Here is a 21,652-nt window from a genome sequence, read left to right as displayed (position 1 = left end):
GAAGATTACACAGGTAATTAATACATAGCTACAAAGACTTTGTACTGCTCAGTGACATACTATCAAATCATGTGATATTGAATTTGATACAATATTTCATCATGATACATTGTTCATGTAAGCCATTGAGTATCGCTGTCGAAATGGACATCTTGATAATCTTGTTATCACTGCTCATCCAGGATGGATATTCATATCAACACAGGGTTTTCATCAAAAGACTTTTTATGATCTAGTTGGTCCTAAAGGAAAATGATGCCGATGTAACATTCATTATGGTCACGACACCAACCATCTTGAAAATCTTGTTATTGGGAGTCCTTCTGAACTGAAAGTCAGTGTGGTGTTTGCACCAAAAGACATCTTGTCTAATTAATGCTAAATAAAACTGGTGCTGCCTGGACATCTAATACGACTGCCACAAAAGCCATCTTTGAAATGTTGGAATTTATACGTATCCTAACTGGAAAGTCATATCAGCAAAAACGGGTTTAACAAAACAGACTTATTATAGTGCCTTGTGAGGCTTAAATGAAACGTGTGCTTATCTGACATCCAATATAGCTACCATGGCAGTCATCTTGAAAATCTTTCTCTCACTTCTCCAGAATAACTGAAAGTTCGGTCAACATGGGATTTTCACCAACGGAGTAATTTTTACCTCTAGTTAATTATAGTGTCAATCTAACATCAAATATGGACTCTATGGCAGCCATCTTGAAACATTTCTCGTTGTCACTCCTCCAGATTGGAAACCCATATTGACAAGTGGTTTCAGACAGGTAGCTTCTTATGATATCTGACTGGTCCTGAATGAAATTGATGCTGGTATGATATGTCATCAATGAGGGCAACATTGGCAGCCACCTTCAGACTCTTGTAATTGCTTTTCTTCCAGAATTCATTGTCATATGAACATAGAGTTTTCACTAACTGGTTTCGGATGATATCTAGTTTGCCCTGAATGAAAAAAGGTTCCCTCTCGATAACCTGTATGGCTGCCGCAAGGAACATATTGAAAGTCTTGTCATTAGTTCTTCATAATTGATGGCAGTATTGATATGGGGTTTGCACCAATGGTCTTCTTGTGGTATCTAGTTTGTCATAATTAAAATTATGCTGATCTTATATTCAGAATGGAAGCCAATACAAACTTTCAACACGCCTTAGTTTTAAAAAATGGTCTGACTGTGACTTGTGGAAATTCATTATAGATCGTAAACTATCTATCCGTTCAAGGGAATTTGTTAAAATGGTAACTTTTCTACATAAACTCTATTGGTCATTGGCTTTACAAAAGGAGAGTCGTGTTATCTTAAGGAATATAATTCAGATTTTAATCATATGAGGAAAGATTTAACCCAGACAGATTACATTCCTTGAAAAAATATTTGCTTCTGTCTTGCATTCAAACTTAAAATCTTGTTGCTTATAAAACATAAATATATCCTGTCAAATTGTTTGAATGATTTTGAAAAAGAAATTAATAAGTTTGTCGCAGAATAGAAACCGAGTGGGTTTTGGACCAAATGAATAATACAAACACAATATGTGAAAGATGGAAATTTATGAAATGAATTAATAAAGAAAAATATATAATGTATAAATACAATGATTCTCTCACGCTCTCAACACACGATTGATCCTATTACTCTACACAAACATTCACACATTGAAAATAAACCAAAAATATGAAGTCAGTATGAAATACAGATTCAAGAAACCTCATGGACTGCAGATACGTTTTAAATAATATTATGCACTATGAGAGAGATTCACATAATCTCACGTATGGTACTACGAATAGGATTCAAATAATGTCAAGGTATTCAAATGTGTTTCAAATACTGTTATACACTATGAGAGAGATTCACATAATCTCATATCATGTTTTTAATGTCCCTCGTCGCAAGATATTTCCGGCGAGGTACATGTCAGTACAGTCGCTTACCTGGAAAAACACTTATTCACCCTAGATAACGTTGTACGCATGTACAACAAAAAATAGTCAAATAGTTCTAAGGCAAAACCAAGTTATTTGTTTTGTGCCTAATTCAGTGACAAAGTTAATAGAGAAGAAAAGATAAAATGAAGAGTATTTCTGAAGGATATTGTTATTTACTTTTAATCCGAAAAAGAAATGTCATATAAATATCTCACAATTTATATCCATCCCCTTTTGTTCCTGTTTAATGCACTTTATTACCCGAATTGTCATAGCCATCAGTATTTTCAACACACTGAGTTTCTTTTTTTCCAGAAATTTTGTACATACTACACATATACTTTATTTATAATGTCTTTCAAATTAAAATTCAATAAAATTTGACTTGCATGACCCCAACTCGTGCACATAAAATCATGAAGTCATATATTGTTTATCATTAACAGAAACAACGACATCGTTTTTGGCTACATTGATGAATTTAATAATTTACTGTATTGCATGCCTATTCTAGCATTTAATTATCCAGAGAATAATCATAATTTTTATATGTTAATCTTATCCATGGCTCAAACTGACTAAAATCACGTTTTTTTTGAAGAGTTGAATTTTAAAAGCATGTAAATGATAATCCACCTAACGTGCTGATTTGTGGAGAAATATAAAAATAGCTAGAATCCATCTGGAACACAAAAGCCCTTTTGTCAGTCATATTTTCAAGCATATTTACAAGATAAGCCATTTCGTTTTCTTTTCCATGAGATGAGGAGGTGTGGTGTATGCACCAAATAGTATAAATTTGTACCTTCGTTTTTTAACCATATTCCAAAATCTAACTTTTGCACATAGGGTAAATATTTGCACCGGTCATGACAAATATATTACATAATACACAAAAATCTCTTTAGTTATTTAATTTGAGTTAGAGGTAATGTGAATGCGTCTTCCAATCAAAACCTAGGATAGGCAGTGTACTTTATTTTAAGACCATTATAGATTAAGGCATATTCTTTCTCATTGGTCACTCAATATAAATAATAGAACAATAATAGCATTTCTTAAGATTGTCAGCTGCGTACCTATTTCTAGCTTTTGCTGAGATGGTGAAGTGAAATGATTAAATAATTATGTTTTTGAAACTTTCTTTTAAATTTTTAACAAACATGAATTGTTATTGAAACAGAAAAAACACGTTGAACAACAGCTTCTCAAAAATCACTAATGTTAGAATGACCTTCAACGATTCATAGGACTGAATTATCCTTAAAGGATACAACTTGTCTAATCAAAAAGTATGGATCTGTGCTAAACTGCGTTGAAGAAAGTGAGGGACACATTTGGTATAAGAACCTCGATTGTTTCTAATATTCTAAAGAAACAAGAACTGTACAATTATGAATTTGAAAACAACAGTGATGCAAACAAAAAAGTCGTTTCAACAGTGACAGTAAATTTGACTATAATATTTGGCTGTTTTCAGTCACACCAAAACATTCCACTCCCCCTCTCTCTCTGTCTCTGTTTCTCTCTGTCTCTGTCTCTCTATGTCTTTCTCTCTCCCTCTGATTACGCTCCTAAGAAGAAGGCATATTATTTCACTTGTCCCAAAACTTTTGTAAACCGATAGCATTTAAAAACCGAATATTTGGTGCATCCCAAGGGTTTTTGTTAGAATTGAACGAAGGAGAAAAGAATATTTTAATATTTTTGGAAACGTTTTCAAATAGTGCTGCCATAGAAAACATTGTGTTGATGTTGTTATGGATACCTCAGAGTTCTTCCATTTTCAATAACATAACTTTTTAAAAGATGTCATTTATTTATCAGTACATTATTTGGAAGCAAACTGCCATTCTTGAATTTCAAGACATAGATTGGACGGTCTGTACATTTATTGCAAAATTACTACCCTTGACCACAGTTAAGACTATGCTTTAATATTTTGAATCAATGCAATTATTACTCTTTATTACATATATCTATCCATGACAAAATATTTACTTCATTCTTCTCTGATTTATGCCACATATTCGGTCAGTTTCTTATTAATCAGGATGGAGAACTGACTTTTAATTCTCTGAGCACACTTTATAGCTCTTTCCACCCTTTTTACAAAATGTGTTGCTTCATCATGTATGTGTATTACACTGTTAATCACTGCCTTCATGACTGAGCTAGACAATTATGTTACTACAGCGTATGATGGCAGATTTAGTTTTTACAGTGTTTACAGATTTAGTCTCGCCTCATTGGTCATTTATATCTATCCCTTCGTTGATGATGTTGTTGAAATTATTTTGATGTATTTGCCGATATTATCAATTTTTATCATCTTCTTAATACTTTTTCATATTATCTTATAAAATGTGATGTCTCTATTCTTTTTAAGAGGTTATTCTAACCATAATGAAAACGTTCATTAAACTGTTCAGTTCTGCTTTGTTCTGGTAAATTTTCTAGATTTCAGGATTTGTGAAATAGTGGGGGAAGCAGAGATATTTACATATGTTGTTCTTACTACTCTATATTTAACAAAACAACAACTTACAGTTCATACGTTGTGTTGCATGCCAGATGTTTGTAATTCATTAGGCTAGTCAGCTCTATCAATGGCAAGCTGGAGACTGCTATAGTCAACTCAAGTATCTGTATGATTATGACTTAGGCCAATAAAAAAGTGGGATTTATAACTCTAAAAAGCGGACACTCTGTTAATAACAGAAATGGTGTACATAGTGAATTGTGGCTTTGCATTGGCGAATGTATGCATCCTTCTGACGGCTGGATTATGGTGAAGTAGGGGGTGCAAATAGCAGCACATAATAATAATAATAATAATAATAATAATAATGAGGACTTTGTATACCGCCTAATCTTTAGATGCTCTAAGCGCTTTACAACATTGGACAACACCTATAAGATAAAAAAACATATAATGATATGATTACAAAAACAAACACCATGAAATTAGAAAACATTAAAAGAATATGCTGAGAATATTTAAGGTAGGAAATATTATTAGGTCTTAAGTTTGTTCTTGCAGTCGAAATAATAGAGTTTTGAGAGTCCTCTTGAATGTGATCACTGTGTCTTTGTGTCTAAGTTCAGTGGGCAATTCATTCCACATTGCTGGGCCCTGGTATGCAAAAGAACGCTGTCCATATGACTTTGTTTTCATAGTGGGAATAATGAGTATACGATTGTCAGAAGAGGAGCGTAAGTATCTTGCTGGTGTGTACACATGGGTGGCGTCGGATATGTATGTTGGACTAGAGTCTGACAGTGAAACGTAGCACAGAGAACAAATTTTGTGTTTGATTCTGGATCGAATGGATAGCCAGTTTAGGGTACAGAGCAGCGGGGAGGTGTGCTCTAATCATGGTAGTCTAAGCATGATCCGAGCAGCTGTGTTTTGAACTTTTTGAAGTTTCTGGAGCAGATATTGAGATGAACCAGACAGAATTGACTTACAATCGTCCAGTCTTGAAAGCACTAATGAATACACAAGTGTTTTAGTGGTATCAAAGCTGCATATGCAAAGCTGCAAGTGACTGAAACCAGAATTTCGCAGAATGCTTTGTCTAAATTGCAATCATAATCATAAATTGTAATCATATTCAGGCCAGAGGCAGTTAGACATTGTAATGATATGCAGGTCAGGGGCAATTTAGACATCGTAATGTTATGCAGGTCAGAGGCAGTTGGACATAGTCATGATATGTAGGTCAGGGGCAATTTAGACAAAGCATTCTGCCAAATTCTGGTTTTAAGTATAGCTTTGCATATAGAATTTAACCCATAAAATCAGTATGGTATTCCCATTTTGCAACAGCATCAAATATATACCATCATTTTACATTAACTGTGTTATCAGTGCCAAAAAAATGTATCACATTGCTGAATTTATCACCATATTCCCAGTTCTTGCATCCGTATTTTTCTGGGCCATATGTGCTCAAACTGAGTTTGTTTGTACTATGATTGAAATTACAATGTCACATTGTCAGGCACACAGATTACAGTAAAATGTCACTTATACAGAGTCATCAGGCAACTCTGTTCAAACAGCAAAACTATGAATGATTGTCCAAGGTCACTGATTAAATAAGCTTGGATGACATGGATTCTTTTCACATCTTCACTTGTAGGTAATTACCTTTTATCACCTGTGAAAGCGACATTGATCATTGATCAGTAGTTAATTACTTCGGATTGGACTACGGAATGCCTTTAATCTTACTGTTATTAGTCTTTAAAGTTAATTCTGCTTGATTAGCCGAGGATTGCTGTATGACAAATTTCATAATTTCATTGTGACATTAGCAACAAAAATGTAAAAAAAAAAATACTTTTTTATTGTTTGCGTAAGGATGAAAAGTCATGGAGTTTTAAAACTGGCAAATAAGTGTGACCGCTCAAAAGCTCTCTCTACTTCTGCCCATATGTTCAAAGACCCCATGAGCTACAATGTCTTTGCTTAGGCATTGTTTAACAAAAAGGTATTCAAAGTTCATCATTAAGAACGAAACATTAAATTCTTATATTTTGGGCGCACTTCATTCCATTATTTACATTCATCCTATGTTTATGCACAGGCAATTATAGGTCTTTAAAATTAACTTTTGTCCTCGAAAAGTCTTTGAAATCTCTGACGAAATATCTTTAAAAATCATGTATGAGCAACAAATCAAATCAAATAATCAGCATCCAGATAAGGAATGTTATTATGTATAAGAGGAAATAGGATCTTGGTTATATGCAGTCATTATGGATATTGATTAAGATGCCTGATGAGTGATATCTAGAATAACAGATTGTTTCATCATTTTTTTTTAAATATTGCCAAGTCCAACACGATATGATGCAAACTATTTTTTCTTGGATACCTGCAACAGTTGTCCAAATCTCTCTGTTTATTCTTTCATTATTCTTTTCTTTATTTTAAGTTGCAAGCTTTAAAGTGATACATAAGTATGCGAGGACTTCTTAAATATGAACCCTTTTGTTTCTTTAAAATTATTTTGTTGATGAGGCAAAATTTTTATTTAAATTTTCAGTAACATCACTAGGAGGTAGTAGAAAAGTGGAAATGGTCCTTCAGAAATCGTAGCAAGATTTTCAGTGGTCCAGCAGCAGAGAGGGCGAACAGCCTCTAATTGATTCACTCTCGAATCGTAAAAATAAGCCTTCCCTGAAAATCGCAAAAGAAGGGGTTGCGGCGTCATCGTGACACATCTGAGGTATTCACCCTCTCTGCTGCTTATAAATAAAATTATAACCAATAATGCCAGAGAGAGGGTGAACAGGCTCTAATTGATTCACTCTCGAGTCCTAAACCTTCCTGAAAAAAAGATCGCGGCGGTGACTGTGCGTGTCGAGACAACACACTCGTTGCTGCTATCCTCCAAATTTTTATCAAGACCGACTCGGTATCTCGACCTTGGGTCATGTAAATTTATCGTTATTAATCCATGCGGGGACAACTGAGCCTGACTAAGCAAATTTTTAAACTTAATTATGTCCATATAAGCGCTCCACCAGGTCTGATGACTTTTTCTCAAGGTATGTGTATCAACGCCATTAAACACCGCAAGAATATTGCAGTTATCTCTGATCACTTTTGGTATTTGTGTACATCGCTGGGTTACATAAATTACATCTGTTTTTTTATGTCTTCCTCGAGAAAATCCTTTATCTGGATTTGATTGCTTATCCAGCATTACATCGTCGTATACAACTAAATTATTAATAAGCCCATCAATATCATCAATACTTGACGATTCATTAATATCAGTAATAAATCCAATAACATCCTCATCGTGTATCATCCTCGCGCTTTCGTTAAAATCCTTTAGCATTTCGTAACATCGTTGATCATCAACTGACGGTGGAACTAAGTACAACTTATCCCATCTCCTCCACTTCATTATCAAATTAAGTAATAGCTGTGTCTTACCAGATCCAGACGGTCCAATTATAATCGTTCTGATAGAATCTGGCATTGCTGGAAGATGAATGACCGGTTCGCGCTTTTTTGTTCCCGAGAAATCCGTGACCTCCATGTTATAGAAATATAATAAATGATATGGATTTATATTGTGTGAAATGCAGGGCTTGTACTCCTACGAGTACACTAACAAATATTACTACAAAAAAAAAAAAAAAAAAAAAAAAAATAACAGATCAGCAGTTACAGGCAAATGTGAAGACTGTGGTACAAAGAAATTTAAATTTATTCCTGCTGACAAGTCAGTGCCAGACAATATAAAAAGGAGGAGGTGATATTGCCGCCAAGTTAACAAAATTACCGGGAACTCCGTGGGCTAGGTACCCAGGAGAAAAATACCTTCCAGGATATAATTACTGTGGTCCTGGTACTCGACTTGATATCAGGCTTGATAACCAAGATCAGCCAAAACCAGGTGAGTATCCAGTAAATGCTATTGATAAAGCGGTCACGCTCATGATGTAGCTAATAAAAGTAAAAGCCTACAAGACAGACATATCGCGGATGTGAAATTGATTCATGCGTTAAATTCCATAAAAAATAAACCTTTCAAAGGATCAATAGCTGTTTGGTGAGATCTGCAATGAAGGGTAAGCTTGTATTGGGAAACGGAGTTTCCTAAGCTTGTAATTAGTCAACCGATTATTATCATCACAGAGTCGATTTATTATTCCCCACGAGGATACTGGAGGGGTAGAGCAGCGATTAGTAAATTCGCCAAAGCAGCAGGTGTCGAACGTTCTACTGCTGAAAAATGGTTAGCCAGAAGGCAATATGGCAAATTTAACCACCACCGCCTAAAACAATTCAGTACGCACATTTTGATGTTAGTGTTCCTAATGAAGTTCATCAGGCTGATATTTTATTTCTACTACATGATAGTATTAAAATTGGAAGACGCCAATTAACGTACAAATACGCGTTAGCTGTCTTTGATGTTGCAAGTAGATATAAAGAAGCAGAGCCTTTAATTTGTTAAACTCCCTTAATTCTACATCAAGACATCTGTGACTATCAGTTATCTCCTCGTAATAATCCACAAAATTATTTAGCCATCCGTGTGGAGATGGCCCAACAAACGATGGTGGGTGACCATGATCGCCACACATGAGCACAGCTGTAGTTTTCAATAACTGCCAATCGAGAAACATTTTTAATGTATCTAGCGACACTGTGCATACTTCATCCCAAATAATAATTTTTGGAATATATTTCTCGCCCATTCAAACAGGAGTCCATGCGTCACCCTTGTATCGAAAAAATCTATGATAAGTACATGAGTGCACTCCTCGTTGTTTCATTTGTCTTGCGAGTCTGTGTGTAGGTGTTAAAACAACTATATCATTTGAATTCTGTCGAAATAATTCCCGGTCCGGTTAGATAAATAGTCTTGTGTCTGGATACTGGATCATACATAGATGCCGCTGACGATAATTATGATAACTGATTATTTTTGTAATAAATATCTTTAATCGCAACATCTGCGGATTCAGAATAATTATATAACATTTCTTGTTTTATTCTCCATTCGCCCCATGATGCATCAGTACTTGTAAAACGAGTCAGTAATTCTGCATTTTTTTCTCGATATAAAATGAATCCGTAGCAACAATGACTGACTGCAGTGTCAGTGAATCTATTTATCATCGATAATAAATGTATAGAAACATAAGCGAGCATTGAAGATGTTAAATGAGTAAACTGAGGTGACTCGCCATCAATATAACCAACAATTGTACCTATCCGTGTTTCGTCAGATAAATAGGCGTTTTCTCGACTTACAAATATATTTCTCGCTGTTGCATCAGCGATTATAAAATTATATTCAGCATCATCTAGAATTAATCGTGCATAATGTCGTTTATGATCATATGACTCGCCTTAGGTGAATTTACCGATTATTCTTCTACCGACATCCTTTGCCGTTTTTACATCATCAGGTGGTGGTAACCAAACTTCGGTCTGATTCTGATAAGATATAATTGCCTCAATTACAATCAACAATATTAATATTTTACAATCAAGCATATATCGTAATAAAACTATTGGTGCCCAGCGTTTTTATGAAAAGTGTCTACCAAACCAAACATAACAGATTGGATGAAGACCTTTAGCAAACTCGAATGATACAATACGAACGAATCCGGTTAGATCAAAATCAGGTAGTGGTCCGTTTATCGATACTCTTGTCATCTCGTTAGTGAGGTGTCCAAATCTTTTAAAATAACCAGAATATTCTCCGTTACCAATAAAACTTCCCGGATAACACGCTACCATATCTGCGGAAATAACGTAGTTGTGGTCATACTTGGTATTTCACAATCCACCGTGTCTGTATTCACAGCAACTTTATTGTACGTCTTCGAGAAATTCAAATCGTGTTGACTTCCACGAATTTTTCTCTCTTGCAAAGTGAGCAGTAACAGACGGAACTGTAAAACAACTATTTAGTAATTGCTCAATAGTCTCTGTTGAAAATTTTCTGCGCAAGATTTTTCATTTCTACATGAAGAGATTCTTTACGATATACTTCGCCGTTAGGTCTTACAAAGTGATCATATTTTTCATCACTGGAATTCTGAAATAGCCATACTAAGAGAGAATCGTTTTTACTTATTTCGTGAACAAAATCAAAAATGTTTCTCCCAGAGTCTTCCACCCCCCCCCCCCCCGAGAAACTCCGGGGCGTAAAATCTTACAGTCCGATCTCGTGGAAATATTGTGACTGCGCTGGTCCAGGCGTGAGCATTATGATCAATAATTTCAATCCGAGCTCCCTTCAACTTATTCTTTGATTCGTACAAAATCTCACCGGTTGTCGTTTTTACTTTTATTGGAAATTTTAATTTACTTCCTAACTCGGTGACATCATTTATTGTAGCTCCGGTATCCTTGACTAATTCAGCCCATTTGTTTATTTTTTCACGTCGTAGATCCGTTAACTCATCTCCACGCATCGCGTTTGTAAAACGTTCGATTACTCTTCGGCTACACAATTCAGAGTTGACTTTGAAAATCTCATCGGCGCAAGATCATTAATGTTGGAGTTGTCATTTAGCTGATAAATTCCATCAATAACTGCTGTTATAGGATACGCTCGTTCGTAATATGGTTTATCAATACCAGTCAACATTCCTGGCTTGGAATTTTTACTTAGCACAGCGGTTTTTCCATTAGCATGGACATGGTCACGTTTGTCACGGATAATCCACCCATCATAATCTGTTTCTTCTGATAATACAATAAACTTTATTCTTAAAAAATATCTTTGATCGTCGAGATAATCGATAATCGTTTTCTCCCGCGTATCGTCCATGGTAGCATCAATGACTTCGTCGAACCATTATCATCACGTATAATTTTGAACGTCGACCACGTGTGACGTGCCCCATCATTACGAAATTCTTTTTTAGCATTCCTAATAATAGTAATCATATTATTCGTCCGATCAGTCAGAGTTCGACTCCGCAAGTCAGGAGTTATTCTGTCAAGATCGGATCTGGATTTAGGAAACGAAGATTTCCATTGCTCGATTGTAGATGATCTCTCAAACTCTTACATGTTGTATTTCAGACAAATTTGTATTCAATTAGGTGTAATATTGATGCTAGTATAATGATCAAGTAAAAACAAAAATGATTGGATTACTGAATTCGACGAGAACACGTAAACCCGCAATCTACAGATGCTCCTAAACATCTAGCACTGCTAAATCTTATTAATATAAAAATTCTTTATAAAGTAGCCGATAAATTCCATAAACAATCGCGTTTCTTTTATCCAATTGAGCTCTATTTTGTCTGTCAATTCTAGCCAACATTCCCCACCCGAAATTTTTACTTAACAAAAGGATTTTATCATCAACACGGAGAGGATCACGTTCGTTACGAATGATCCACTCTGGGTGGTACTCCATCCATGCCGCATCCGGATGCTTTGGCTCAATAAACTTTACTCGGATAAAATATCTTTGATTGTCGAGATAATCATTAATGCTTTTCTCTCGCGCACATTAACTTTTAGAAAGGGCATCTATACTCAATTCGCCATCATTGTCCCGTCCCAAATACAGAATTTCGTCAACATGTGTGATGTCCCATCATTACGAACTTCCTTTTTAGCAATTCTGATATCAAAAATCAGATTAACATTGCAATTAGCTAAATCTCGCCTATCCCTGTTTGATGTTAGTCTGTCAAGATCAAATCAGGTTTCAGGATACGAATTTTCCCAAGCCTGGGTTGTAGATAATCTCTCAAACTCTTCCACTTTATATTTCAGACAAGTATTAAAATTAAAATTATTATGTATATGATGAATCGAAATAAGAAAACAGTGCAAGTGGTTGATGATAGGATCTTCAACTCCTAGTAACAAATCCTGCACAAATGAATTCTGCAGTCAACATTTGCAAAGTGTATGGAGAGGAAGTCTTGGTCCACAACTGTGTTTACGGTGTGGCATTGGAGTTAGAGGGAAAACGCAGCTGTGTGTGCAATTTGGTGGTAAAAGATACAGACAACTACAATGATATTATAATAAAAAAATAACGACTCTGTCCTTAATACGGTATTAAGAACTCCTGAAGACTATATAGCCAGATTTGAAGATAAATTATAATTCAGACAAATAATATTATATATAAATGGAGCAAAAAGAATTTGTCAGACATTCTGACATCAAGAATTACGAAGCATCTCGTGATGGTGTAAACAAACATTTTCAGCGGAAAAAGCCAGTTGGTACTGTTGTATAACTGGTTATCTTAGATTCAACGTTGGTAAGAAAAAATATTACAATCATAGATTCATATTCGAGACTTTTCATGGGGCGATCAAAGACGGTCTTGTGATCGATCAAAAAACTTATCGATTAATACTGACACTAACATGATGATATGATGACATTTTATGATAATACTCGTATTTCTAAATCACATGGATTAAGGTAAAACATTAAGATTTTCCACTGGTGCATCAACAACCTTCATTCGACCACCAACACCTTCAAGTAACATTGCGACAAAGCAATGTGTCTTGAAAGTGTTGGTGGTCGAATGAACAACAATACAGGTATATAATTTTGAATAATTTATTTAATGTTTGTTTTTCAAGCTGTTGAGCTTATAAGATTACAGAAAATTTTAGAAACATGAAATGTTGCAGACTTTGTGCTTCACAACACCCAGTGGAAGTTACTGGTATGCTTTATCAGATACCCACACAGGTTAGACCAAGACATGAACTCATGCAGACAGAGGAGAGATGTATCTGTAACTCATGGGAGCTCTTAATTATATAAGCCGATAAACCAATTTATACCCAATTGTATTTTATAAAAAAGCATCAAAAGTGGTAACAGGCTGAGCCATTTTTTTTTGGCAGACCACCTTATTAACCTGTATAAATATGCATAGATCTCACTCATGATCAAACGTTTAGCTTGCAAAACATGTTTGCTCCAAATCTGATCAAAAGTATGACTTCTGGAGAGTGATAACAAGTTCAATACATTAGATACACAAACACTTCATTAAGATGCTCTGATGTTAACCTTCAGTAAACTCATCTGAGATCCTGATGATACGAACTTGTAGACAGCTTACAAGACCTGATAATCGCATACAAGAACACATAATTTATAAGCATCAATTTCATTCACAATCAAATCTGAAACATAGCATCATGATTCAAGCCTCCATACCAATTCAGGATTACTCTTGCGGCCTACGTGGTTGGCGAGTCTATCTTGGATGTGAGAAGTCGCGGGTTAGACCCCTCACAATTCTTATAAAATGGTACTAGCAGATGTCCCGCTTGGCACTCAGCTTTAAGAAGTAAGTGTTATGACTGGTTGGCTGGTGTCAGGATAACGTAACTGGGTGAGAACACGATGCTTCATGTCTGCGGCATTATGATCCTATGCCAGACATCACTATAAACTGTCACACTGCAGACATTGTAGTAATATGTTTGAAAAATTGTTAAAGCTACATTAAAATTCCAAGTGAAACGTACACTCACCAATTCTGAAAAAAAATTCTGATCAGAAATATAGCATCTAGACAACAAGCTCATTCAGTTAGATGCATAGCTTCTCATTAATATACATGGATTTAGAGAACTACTGCTACCTTGCAAATCCTGCCCTCAAAGGTTTAACATTTTTTAATAAAAGATCTAAATATTATCTGCCCATCTTAGTGGCAGTTAGATTGATCACCTCTTGATATTGTAATTGGTGCCAAATCTGAAGTGAAAAATTGATTTCTATTTCAAAGGCTAATTTTTTTTAATAAAGTGCTAAATGTTACCTGCTCATCCAAGTCACAGTTAAATTGATCTCCTCTTGATACTGGGATTGAAGCCAAATCCCATGAAATTGTCAGTTACTACTGGAGCGGAAGGCATGCTCTCTATCTCTATATGGATGCAACTGCTGAGAGGCTGTATGTGTTATTATGACTGGGTAAGTATTAGTGAAGAAACATAAATTAATATGTAAAAAAATTGGTTTCTTCTTCAAATACCTTACCTGTTGATACTACCTTACGAGAATAGGTAAGAGGTCAAGGGAGATGCTTCCCCTTACCCTGAGATGCCAGTTCCAATCCTTTAAGGAATTTGATACTGCTTCAAGATATGCAGAATGGAAAATAAATTCCATATGTCAGGGAGTGGATTCAAAAGGGAAAAAATTATTTCCCAAAATCCAGTAAACATTGTGAAACCCCATCTTTATGAAGCTGTCAGACAACTCAAAAAGGTAACCTTCTGGACCATGGGTAAAGGTTACTCCAGATCAAACCGAGTCTGATAGGATGAAAGATCTCTGATAAGACTAAAGAAGTGTATTTGATCTCCATCCAATGGTATGAATAGTTACAGTCAGAACAGTTTCAGTCTCAAGCAATGTTTGTGGTGACTGTCCTATCTATGTGAGCTGATATGTGAAGCAAATTCATTGGTGTTTGGTCTGATATGCAGAACAAATGTCCCACCTTATTCAGGATTAAACAGCTCAAACTGGGTCATGATCTTGAGATGAGGTGTCCACAATAGACAGGAAAATTATCAATATCTGATTATCCATGAACGGTATCCTATTAGTGGTAATGAAAACTTTCCATCTTGTCAGAACTGGATGCAGATGGGTCCACAAAGAGAAAAAAGTATTAACTGATTTTGCCTGGCACTTGTCAAAGCAGTGAGATGCAGACTTCCATGAGAGATGAACTAATTAAGCCCTTGAGAAAATTTCAAGCTGTTTTTTTTTCAGTTAGGTTAATTCCCACGATGATAAATTCCATTTGGGCATTGATACACTGCCACTGGAAAGGTAGAATACAAAACGAACAGAAGAATGGATCAGTTGTTGGTTTGTGCAATATTCTCTCTTTCATAATAACAGTGTGGCAGTGATCGTGGAATGTGAGGAATGGAAGCCTAAGTTGTATAAAATGCTCTTGTGTACTCCAATGAAAATACATTACATCACATTTCTATGCATCTAAGGTTGATGGCCATCTCAACTGAGGGATTCTCCACCACATATTGTGAGAACTGTTTGTTGTTTAAGGGCATATTTTATAAGATCCAGACGTGCATGTTCATTAACTCTGGATTGGGATGAAAGACATATCATGGATGCTTAATGGAGATGAGGGAATATCTCGATTCCTACAAATATGTTGCAAGGTTGATGGGGTTGGTCCAAGATTCCCATTTGAGTTATTATAAGGAGATACTTTTTGGATTCCTGTATCACATTCAAAACATGAAGTGCTGGAGAAGTGTATATATTTGGATTTTTCCAATCTATATAAAGAACATTGATTATCCAAGCCTTTTGATCCAGGACAGGTGAGACAAAGGTTTGGATTTTGGCATTCCACTTTGTTGACAGCAGGTCCATAATAGGTCGATCACACCAAGCATCAATTCAGTCAAAACTGAGGGATGAAAAGACCATTCCATTTGTGTTAGTTCCTTCTTGCAGGACAAAGTGTCCACCAATATACTTCAGTCCAAGCCTGGAAAGTGGAGATTTTCTCATCATAGCAAGACCTAATAACGACAAGGAAACCTGAGGACAGTTTTCATCATTTTCAGATGAAGGTAGTGAAACCATTGTCTATTGTGCTACTGCAATGCAGCTGGGAAAAAGTGATGAGGATGGTGGTTTACTACACTTGCAGCACATCGTTAGTTTGTTCCCATTACTTCTAAGGTGTCGCTCAATAGTGCCTCCCTTCAGGTGGCAAACGCTTGAGAGACAAGGTAAGTGAAGAAACATCTCTTGAAAACTGAAGCACCAAGATGGACATTGTATGCCAGAAGTTTTGATGTACTATGCAGGTAATATTGATCCCTGAGGGTAGCTATATAAACTGGACGTCATCCATAATGAAATACCTGGCATGTGGTTAGACTGACCATCATCCACAGAAGTGCTTTGTAGCACTATGCAGGTCAGTGGGCTATATAACTGGTTTCATGAAGTGGGTTCATGGGTCTTATGGCACTAAACTGGGCATCATATGCAGGAAGTGCTTAGCAGCACCATGTGAGTCGTTGAATAGGCCAAGTTCATTTTCAATTGTGGTCAATACCCATTGTGATTTGAGATACATGGCCGAATCCATTCATATAGGAATATCTTGGCTGGCATGATGTTACCCAGTTCATTGTGTTGATATGGGAAATGGGATATTAACCAACATAGCTGGTCAGTAATTCTGATATAAGAGACTAACAATTTGCTCTCCATCTTGCTCCCCAATAAATGATAAGGTTTCAAACCCTTGTGTGCAAGCTGATGTTGTCATCCCTCAAGTATTGATTCTGTGCCCTCTCCTTAGTACCAAAATAATCACTGCTCATTGATTTCTGCCTTTATATGGAATTCTGACATGAATTCAAGGAATGAAAATCAGAGAAACCTATACATCTTGAGTAGTTGTCTTACCCGTGATCTACAAAATCTGCACAATAAAACAGAGTAGTGTCTTACCCATGATCTACAAAATCTGCAAAATAAAACAGAGTAGCTGTCTTACCCGTGATCTACAAAATCTGCACAATAAAACAGTGTCCTGCTTTATGAACTTACGCGTGTCCGTGCACAGTTACCATCTACGATAAATACCCATAGTAGGGTCATTTGGCCTGTACAGGTAGAGAAGATAGCATCACTATCAATATTTACCAAGTGGATGCTAAATAATCAATTTTAGTAACAAGTAGCTTGTAGGAAGGTCTATTTGACACTGAAGCATCACTTATGGTAACTATATGTATAGAATCGAAGACACAAGTAGTCATTTTTATGTAAACATAGGATGGCCAATTTTTCAGGGTTTATACAGGTTTACATGACAAAAAATTCAAGGACAGAATCCAGATTCTCAAGGAGAAACAAAGAATCAAGATAGAAGTTCAAATGCCTCTAAAATAGGTAAAGTAGAAGAATAATACGAAATACATGTAATGGAAAGCATGCTGTATTTGCCATTAGTAATTCAGTGGAACTACAAGTAAAAAAAATGTACAAGTACTGCAAGAGCTGAAAAATGTGGTGCTATACCTAGATATGCAGACTTCCATTCTCCACATGGATAGTGCTTAGCAATAACGTTGTCAGGAAACAATCTTAAAAAATTCAGAAATGTCTTCACTGGAATGAAAACTGAACTGGCTTGTGACAAGTTTTAGAGTCCTGCAAATTTATGCTTTATGAACCCCCATGATTTAAACAGGATATTGTAAAAGGGAAACCACTCGCATGCAATTTTACACAGGATATTGTATAAGGGAAACTATTCGCATGCAATGTTATACAGGATATTGTATAAGGAAGACCACTCGTGCTCAAATAGTAGGCAACACGTTCACTGTCCACTAAAACAATTTGAATGCCGATAATATTTTCAAAATATGAGTACTAAAACAATAGAAATGCGTAAACATGGTTCTGATATTTTATTTTGCTCCCATTTTCACAAAATCCAAGCATATTCATGGGGATGATTAAAGTTTGTTCAAAATTCAAGTATATTCAAGGAAGTGAAAAGGGATTTCAAAATCCAAAGACATTCAAAGATATTCAAGGTGCGTGCGAACCCTGTTTGTATACTGCCTATAGAGATAAAATCACTGAATCACTGCTTATCGTAACATCATGAATGACCTGGACGCTACTGAGTAAACCATGTATAGAAAGAAAACTTACCAGTACTTGTCCGACCATGGGAGAAGCTACGGGAGCAATATAAATGAGTTTTCTATATTAAACAAAACGACCTGCAAATCAAAATGGAACTGAAGTGTCATTATTTATACTTACAAACTCATCGCTCCAATATCCATTGTGAGATGATGTTACCTGTAGGAAAAGATCCAGTGATGTTCTATACAGGTAAGATCAGTAGAGCATCATGCACACAGCTATGACTTAGATGCTATGAGAAGACAATATAGAAATTGAACTGTATGTATCCTGGCTGTGTGGAAATTATACAACAATATTATCACCCACTAGACATGCACTTATTAATACTGTTACAGCAAGTGAGGAGACACCATTGCGATGTGGGCAGATATGTATCAAATGCGTCTAAAGGTGTGATGATAGCAAAGCGAAGAACAGAAAAGGTGGAAATTTATAGATAGAGCATCCTTCCCTCTGAAGATGAACTCCTTCAACTCATTTTGATTACATTGTGCAAGCCCTCACTGTATGTGAAGAGAATGATACTCGGCACAAATGGAAACAGCAACTCATGATTTCACAAGATTTGGCACTAATCCCTGTATCAATGAGAGATCACTCTACCTGACATTTAGATGGGAAGATAAATTTTATCTTTTAGCAAAGACGTTTTAACTTGGGAGAGATGGATTTGCGTGGCAGCAATACTTCTATTATAATCTGGTGACGTATTTGAAGAAGAAAGTCTAAAGTCATAACAAGTACAGCTGATCTGATGGATGATCAAGTAAACCACTGATATGCATATGGCTCATAATAGTAAATATTTAACTTTTTTATTAAATATTCACTTTCAAACCAAATCTGATCAAAAATTAATCTCTAGGGTGGTAATAAGTTTAACTAATCAGATGCAAGATCACCTCATTAATACATGTAGATGTCACTCATAATTGAACTTGCGTAAGAATTTTATGATACAGGCTAACGATGCCAAGTCTGATCGAAAATAAAGCCTCTAGGACATTTATAAATAAGTGTTGATTGGTTATTTACTCTTTATGGCACCTTCAACACATTACTGACTAAATCTTATCAAGGAAATAGAAGATTTAGTAACTTTTTAAGGACACACTGAGGCAACCATATTCTCTCAGTAGCCAAGGTATTATACTCATGACCAGATAGGCTTGGATTTGATTACCACAAGCCATCGGACCAGCTCCAACCAGATACTATGAACTGTCCTTGGGAAAGGCACACTACTCTACTTGCTCTGGCATGATATAACCTTCAAAGTATTGCTGTGCTACTGACCAAGCCAATCCAAGCTTTACTTAAAATGATTTCAGTAATTAATTGAAGATCTTGAGCTTTCCACAAAGATTGCAGATCAGTTGACACAATCTAATTATGACTATAGCTTGAAAAGCAAACATTCTTGTTCAATCATAAGTGAAACCACTTCCTTTTTAACGATAAACTATATATATAAAATGTACAACAAAAAACTGTCAGTTTCTAATTCTTTTTCTACTTATTTTAAACGCCAGGGTCACACAGTTGGACCTCACACCCGAGGTCCACTATTCATTACCATAGCAGTTGTTCTCCAATAACGACTTGATGTTCTAGACCCTTTACCTTTAATTTCAGAAACACTTTTGAAAGTGACATGCCAACTATGTCCACTGACAGGTTTTTGATACAAAGTAGCGTGCCACTGGTTTTTGATACAATGTAGTGTTTTGAACTTTGTGTGTAATGTGTGTGTGTGTGATTTGGATTTTTTAACGAAGCTTTAACAATTTTTCAGTCATATCACTACAATGTCTGCAGTGTGGCAGTTTATAGTGATGTCTAGCACTGGGGAATCATGTAGCAGACATGTAGCATGATGTCCCACCAAGTCACATTATCCTGACACCAAGCCAACCAGTCCTAACACTAACCTCTTAATGCTGAGCACCAAGTGAGGCAGTTGTTAGTGCCATTTTTGTAAGTGTTTGGTATGACTTGGCCAGTGATCAAACCCACGACCCCTGCATCCAAGGTGGATGCTGTAACCACCAGGCCACCGGAGCGGTCTGATTGTTTGCAGAATCTCTTTACATGATATCATGCAACAAGGACACCACTGTTCTTTACCAAGGCACATCAAGTCTATACATTTAATTACTGTTGAAATCATTACCAAAACACCATAATGAAAATATAACCAAGAAAGCCATGTGTCATTTGGCATGGAAATTATCATCACTATGGTACATACAATCGAAATTTGGTTAAAAACATCTTGCAAGAAGTACTGTCAATACTTACGTCTATCAGCAAACTGCACAGTTCCAGTTCTTCCTTCATACGAAATAAATTCTGAGCAACTGGCAATATGGCGATTTCAATTATGAAAATGATTATGGGCTCTTTCAAAAGCTAACTTGCTGACTTTCAAACCATGATGTTACACTATCTGCATACAGAAGTTTACACATGACAAATCAAATGACCTATCTAGAAATTCTATGATAAAAAGACATAAAGTCAAAATGACTGAATTTGATGATATGAGAAACTCTGACAGAAACTTGTACTATCAATGTAGCCATCATATTGAATACTAGATTCATTTACAATAACTTAATACAATTTAAACCATTTAAAATGCTGCTTTCACCTCAAGTGAAACTGAAGTTGTCTGTGGATATAAATATGTATAATTAATCATTATATATTCATTGGTGAATGTTATCCTAAAAATGCATGTATCTGTTGCTTGTCATAGCCAAGTTCTGCTGCTAATCTGAAAAGAGAGTAAGAGAAAGATATTTAGAACTACTTTTGAACACTATCATTGCACTGATGTAATATCATAAGTAAAGAATTCTACATAAGTCAGTGCCAAAGTGACAATGTGGCTTTTGGCTGGCACTTAATTCATTGATATACATAAGCAGCAGTGCTTGCAAATTGAAAATTGTTTGCATTTTCATACCAAAAATTTCATAACTGTAAATATAAATTATCAACTGAACAATTATATCAAGGAGCTATGTAGGCACCATTTTTATTTAGGATGAAGTTGGCAACATCTGATTCAGAAGTCTTTAGGTCAAAACCATATGTCATAATGCTTGTTCATTCAGCAGAAGCAGTGACAAAACAACAGCCATCGTAACAGTCATATTGGCCATATGTACAACTGGTACGATTTTCACTTAAGGCCATCTAAGTTCAATTATTGTAATAATTATATTGGTGAAAACCCAATGCTGATATATCGGTAACCATGCAAATAGCAGAAATAACAATATTTTCAAGATAGCCAAAAGATGACCATATTGAGGGTTAGTCATTTTCATGTAGGTCCAACTATACACCATAATGATTCTTTTAATGAAAACCACTGTTAAAATGACATTCCATTTAAGAGGATTAGCGAAAACAAGATTTTCAAGATGGCAACATATTTTACGCAAGTTCAACACCATTTT

At 35.7% G+C, this 21,652-nt stretch overlaps 1 protein-coding gene across 2 annotated transcripts in view; it reads right to left on the bottom strand.

The window, feature by feature from the left end:
* Positions 1–1,552: 1,552 nt before the first annotated feature.
* Positions 1,553–21,652, bottom strand: part of LOC149773191 (cytochrome b5 reductase 4-like) — a 164,829-nt gene continuing 144,729 nt past the window's right edge. The window contains exons 17-18 of one of the 2 annotated variants that reach the window (XR_016417448.1): positions 13,023–20,961; positions 1,553–12,956 (exon numbers count right to left, since the gene is read on the bottom strand). Coding sequence is in view for 1 of the 2 variants with exons in the window: in XM_089946687.1 (XP_089802813.1) it covers positions 20,907–20,961 (55 nt within the window). In the remaining variant the exon portion in view is untranslated. Of the gene's footprint in view, positions 20,962–21,652 lie in introns of both variants that reach the window. The other variant, XM_089946687.1, reaches the window with a different exon arrangement.

Source organism: Sinohyriopsis cumingii, unplaced genomic scaffold (genome assembly GCF_028554795.1).
Source record: "Sinohyriopsis cumingii isolate HCF-2022 unplaced genomic scaffold, ASM2855479v2 utg000837l, whole genome shotgun sequence".
NCBI classification, from domain to species: Eukaryota; Metazoa; Mollusca; class Bivalvia; order Unionida; family Unionidae; genus Sinohyriopsis; species Sinohyriopsis cumingii.
Note: the sequence above shows the minus strand (reverse complement) of the source record. Positions and strands in the feature narration are given on the sequence as shown.